This window comes from Corella eumyota, chromosome 6, assembly GCF_963082875.1.
Source record: "Corella eumyota chromosome 6, kaCorEumy4.1, whole genome shotgun sequence".
NCBI lineage: Eukaryota > Metazoa > Chordata > Ascidiacea > Phlebobranchia > Corellidae > Corella > Corella eumyota.
This window is the reverse complement of record NC_137495.1, coordinates 13591151-13596932: the sequence shown is the minus strand read 5'-3', so window position 1 is coordinate 13596932 and position 5782 is coordinate 13591151. Positions and strand designations below refer to the sequence as shown.

Below are 5782 nucleotides of genomic sequence, written 5' to 3'. Positions count from 1 at the left end.
AACTTAATAGTTAACAAACTCTTTTTTTTAATATTTATTGTATGTTTATTAACTTGAAATTTCAGCCAAGAATATTCCTAACACCACAAGAACCAATGAATTTGTCAGCCATACACCTGTCCTACTAATTACCTTTTAGGGCCTCGCAGGACATGACCACTCAGGCCATACAAGTCAATACATTTACTACACAAGAAAAAAAATAAAACAAAAAAATTGCCTTTTGTCTTTAGGGCAACTAAAGGTATTTCCAAGAAGAAGGTAAGGGCTGGGGTTAATAGGAAAGTATCCCATCATAGGTATTTTGTTTTTAATCAAATGACAGTATCACAAATAAACAGTTTACGCATCCTGTGTGATCTTGTCCGGCCATGTGTGATCCTGTGTGATCCTGTGTGGTCCTGTGTGGTAACTAGTAAAACTGTTTTTTTTACAAACTAATCAACTAAGTTTTGTAAAACTGAATTTAGAAGTAACTCGCACTAGATTTGCATAAAATAAACTAGTTTTACTTGCTTCACTTTTACTTACCTTTAAACTACTTTGAACCTAGTTTTTTACCAATTCTAGAAAGTATATATTGACAATTTAAACAGGAAATAATTAAAAAACATATTTAAATAATGTCATTTTACTTGAAATTTCAGCAAAGAATATCTTTCCCACCACCATGCAAAGTATTCAGTTTCGACAAATATACAGCATATGTCTCTCTAGAAACTTTATGAAAATAATTTTCTTCCAGTCCAAAACTTCTTTTCTCCCAACCCACAGTAAACTAAGATTTTTGAAACCAATTCGGAAATTATTCACATTAAATTAACATATAATAATAATAGTTTTACACACTTAACTTTGTGCTAAATAAAAAAATTTAATTAAAATATCACAAACTAAATCATCATTTAGAAAAAAAAATGTTAAACGCATAAAAATTCAGCGGCGTGGTGTAGTGGTAAGAACACTTGCTACACCACACATTTGGTCGTGAGTTCAGTCCCCACTGATCTCATGCTGTAGGACCCTTGAGTAAGGCGCTATAAACGGTATGAACTCCTGTTGAGCCAGCCATTAATCAGCAGACAGTCTGGAAAGTAGGGCAGTTTTCGACGAGATCTTGTGCGTGCAAGCGTGCACGCGTACTAAAATTTATGTTAGCGTATTTACCTATAATTTTAAATTAAGCTTTAATGCCAGGCGTGCAAAACGCCAATTTCAGGCGTGCATTTTTTTTAACGAAAAAATCTTGTGCGTGCACGTTGCCCTACTTTCCAGACTGGATCAGCAGTATAATTATCGGGTAATTATAACCTATATAATATCCCAAACTGCCACAGGCAACTCAAGACTGGGTCGGAGTAACTGATGTTACTCTATATTTAAGTCGCGCATTCGACTTTCCGACATCGAGAATAAAGATATATACAAAAAAAAATAAAAATTTAACGTTCTAAAACGCTAAAATATTCTAATTCAATAAATCTTTAGCAAATTTGGCTTAATAAAATTAACAATTCTACGTTTTCTAATCTGCTATTAAAGATGAATGCTTCTTAAACAGAAATTGAATTTCAATTTACTGAAGTAAAGCCACTAACCACGAACTTACACACAAACAAGCTTCGAAACAAAACCTCCAACTTTAAATAACGCGGCACGTGCGTCAGCTGTTTATATACAGAGAGTGGATGACGTATTTACGACCGACGTCATAACTGGCAAAACATATTTCTATAATTTATCCTCCACTAAAAAAGTTTATTGCACGTTGTCTTTATTTTATTTCACAACAAAAATTCTAATACAAACATACCAACAAAATTAAATCACATATATATAAATTAATCTATTTTTTTCAAGTTATTATTTTCTACTTCATTTACAATCTTGTTTACATATTCCTTTATTATATTCAACGATTCAGGCCAACTATACTTTGGTTTGTAGCCAAAATGTTCCACAAACTTTTGATTGGAGACGGTAAATCTTGTGCAGGACAACTTGGCCATGTTTGGTGTAATATTGGGCTGAAAATTACAAAGTAGTTGTCATTAAAAGTATTATACATGAAACAAATGTTTAACAATTGCAATAACATAACATTCTAATTCTCGTTACCAAAGTATTATTCAAAAAGGGTATGAGGTTTATTTCAAAGAGATAAGGTCGATGTTTATGGTAAAATGGCGTTTTTGCAGGTATGTTTAAAGTAAAACCTTTATGACAGTAACCCAGCTAAAAACTACTCAATAAACTTAAATATTTACCTCTTTTTTGACCCCAAATCAACCCAGCACCTGACAACACCAAACAACCAACGTTGAAATGAGGGAAATCCATATGCTGTAGAATTTCAAGTTTAATCTCAGCGAGGATAATTCTGGGGTGTCGTCACATAGAAAGTAGGCGTTTCCCCCAACCAAAGAAGGGGACTCCTGTACAATATAAGTTATAGTCAGAGTACAAGTTAAATTATTGGAATTTTTTAATATAACCAAAATATAAACCAATATTTTTCACAAAACTTAAGAACTAATCTTTCAGTAAGATCATGCTGAGACATATTAGTTACAACCGGAGCTATATACGGCTGTGGTGGTGCTCGAACCAGAGACCTTTTGCACACTAACCCAATAATAAAGCAGTAAACAACTAAGTTTTGTTTACCTGCATTTTTGTGGCTGCAATCATGTGACACCAAGCCACATTTCCAACGTACATTCGAGTTTGTAGCGCCTCTGGTGGAATCGGAGACTTGATCACTTTAGTCGTAAGATGGCGCAAAAGAATCGATTTGGTGACGTTGTCATTCTCGCCATAAACACCAGAACCTCTAAGTGCACACGTGACCAGTTTCTACAAAATATTATGCCGTCATTAATAAAAAGAACAAAAGCAGACAATCATAATGACATCACCTCTCCATTTTTCATATTTTTTCTATTCCACTCCAGTACGAGCTCCTCCGCGTCCGTCTTTGTCCTTCCGTATGACATCACAGAAGAGTAACAGTAAATAATGTCTTCACTACCGCCCACTAGTGGTTCCATGATTCGATTTGGTCCATTTTTTGCACAACATGCCTTTAGCATGATCATTGTTCCTATTTCCTATATGACGTCATAATAATTTAAATAATGACCAGTAGTAATCTACACCATTTAAGTTCTAGAATAAATAAACTATGTTGTCGAATACTAATATAACAACGACGTTACTTATGACATCACAATACCTATCTCCAACATTTATTTTCCATAACTTTTGACAAAGGACTAATTCCTTGTAATCGACAAAGGACTAAATCTTGTAATTTTCCATAACTTTTGACAAAGGACTTGAGACTTCTCTGATCTGTGACATCATACTTAATCCATTAAACTTTCATGTGGCATCTGAGAAAATTAATAAAATGAGATTTAAAAAAAAAATTAAAAAATTTTTCTAATTTATATAAAAAAAATAATTTTGATAGAAAATACCGAATATAAATAAATACTTAATACCACACATAAAATTAAATTATTAAAGTTTATGTGGTTTGAATAAACTTTATTTTTTTAAACTGAAAACAAACCTCGTTGTTGCCCCCTAAATATTGTCTCTGGAATGTCGATCATTTCTTGTTTATCCTCCATCGGCAAGTTAATCTTGTTGTTGTTTCCCGTACCAAAATCGATCATTATGTGCTTGTTTCTGAAAACATTTTTATTCAGTTTATAATTTGTTAATATTTTAAACCTAATTATGGTTCGAAATCTTAGATTTCGAAACATATTGTTATTGTCAATGTATTTATTATTGTTTTTATTCTTTGTAGTCAGAATTTTGAAAGACGATAACTTTTGTTCTTCAAAACTAAAATGTCTAAATTTTTAGTATGTTTGTTATTATCCCAACGAATCGCAAACCTCCTAATTACGAAATTTAATTATCACTAATTACTAATTAATAGGTGTTTGTTTATTAAAATTTAAAGGTTGTTATTAATTTTTTTTATTCTTGGTCAATTGTATATTATGATATTACTAACTCAAAAATGAATTAATATTTTAATTTTTATTAGTAATTACCAACTAATAGGTGTTTGTTTATTAAAATTTAAAGGTTGTTGTTAATTTTTTAAATCTTGGTCAATTGTATATCATGATATTACTAACTTAAAAATGAATTAATATTTTAATTTTTATTACTAATTATCAATTAATAAGTGTTTGTTTATTAAAACTCAAAGGTTGTTGTTAATTTTTTAAATTTTTGTTAAATGTATATCATTTTATTGGTAACTCAAAAATGAATTAAAATTCTAATTTTTGTCACTAATTACTAATTAATGGGTGTTTGTTTATTTAAATTTAAAGATTGTTATTAGGTTTTTAAAGTTTGGTCGGTTATATCTTATAATATTTATATTTCGAAAATGAATTAAAAAATAATTCTAGTTTGTTTGTTATATTTAAATGCTGGTTTGTTCATTAAAAATTAAAGTTTGATATTAAGCATTAAAAATTTGGTATGATGTATTTATTTTATAATATAAGTAGTTAAAAACCATATAAGAAAAATAATTTACGTTTATTTATCATATTTAAATGCTTGTTTATTCCATAAACACTAAAGATTGTTATTTAAGCACAGAACAAAGAAAAATTTTTAATTTTTTAGTGTAATAATTAAAAAAGGTATACGTAATATTTGATTAATTAGTTCAGTTAATCTTTTTAAATAGGTAATGTTTGTCTATAAATTTATTTACAATAAATATTAATTTTAAAAATAATCAAATAATTTCCAACCATATTTTATTTATCAAATAAATCTAGTTTTAATACTTATTTTAACTTGAATGAACATTTTTTCATGTATTAATTTATTCCTTAATGTATAAATGTTGACTTCATGAGTTAAACATAGAGTAACAACAGTTACCCTATCCCAGTCTTGAGTTTACTTTGCCAGTTTGGGATGTTATATGAATTATAACTGCAACCAAGTAAACAACAGCAAAGTTCTTCACTTTGTCAGTTATACTATACAAGGTCTAAACAGTAAAAATTGTTAAATTATTAAAAAATAGGATATTACAGTAAAATATTTGTGTGGTATAAACGTCGAAATTATATATTTCGCAGAATGATCAAAAAAAACTTAATTTTATCAATAAAACATTTTCTTTTTTTAAAATTATGGCACCTTAACACTACACAGAATATTATTCTATAGAAACTTAATTCTCTTTAATAAATTAATTTTAATTAAACTTCCTTTAAACGTTGAAAACATATTTTTAAAAAGTCTAATAAAATAACACAAATCTATTTTCAGCAAAAAATATTAAACTTATGCCTAGTTTACCTAAAATTTTTTCTAAAATATCGTTTCTTAATACGTGAAAATATTAAAATTCGACCCCGTTACCAACTTAAACACTATTGAACTTATTTATATTAAAAATCATTAAATACCTCGTCCATTTTCATGCAGGCCGGGTCCCAATCGTGACCGAACCGAATCACGACAACTTTTTCTTGCTCGTTTAAGATCGATTGATCGACTTGCCAGCCGTTTGTAAAATGGGGAAGCATGTACGACATTGTTACCTTTTAATCACACCAACCACTACCAAATATGTAATTTAAATACAACTTTTTAAACTGGTTTTATTATTTTGTGCAATTTCGTGAAAATTTTCGCAAAACTAAAAATCGAAAATTTTGTACGAGCAAAAGTTTACGCTGTTTTGTGTTTATTGAATTTGTTAAAACATCCGTTAATGCGTAAA

The 5782-nt window shown here is 29.2% G+C and overlaps 1 protein-coding gene across 1 annotated transcript; it reads right to left on the bottom strand.

Annotated features, from left to right (window-relative positions):
• Positions 1–2285: 2285 nt before the first annotated feature.
• Positions 2286–5547, bottom strand: LOC145755898 (3 beta-hydroxysteroid dehydrogenase type 7-like). The gene is made up of 6 exons (XM_082572132.1): positions 5466–5547; positions 3578–3696; positions 3236–3395; positions 2919–3110; positions 2668–2856; positions 2286–2435 (listed from the first exon to the last, which is right to left on the bottom strand). The coding sequence occupies exons 4-6, from the start codon at positions 3096–3098 to the stop codon at positions 2286–2288; spliced, it is 519 nt and encodes a 172-aa protein (XP_082428258.1). The 5' UTR covers positions 3099–3110; positions 3236–3395; positions 3578–3696; positions 5466–5547.
• Positions 5548–5782: the final 235 nt, after the last annotated feature.

Coding starts and splice junctions, on each gene's coding strand:
- LOC145755898 (XM_082572132.1), bottom strand. CDS start 3,098: ATGATCATGCTAAAGGCATGTTGTGCAAAAAATGGACCAAATCGAATC. Junction 2,857..2,918: donor AAAATATGAAAAATGGAGAG/GTGATGTCATTA, acceptor AATATTTTGTAG/AAACTGGTCACGTGTGCACT. Junction 2,436..2,667: donor TTGCAGCCACAAAAATGCAG/GTAAACAAAACT, acceptor TATATTGTACAG/GAGTCCCCTTCTTTGGTTGG.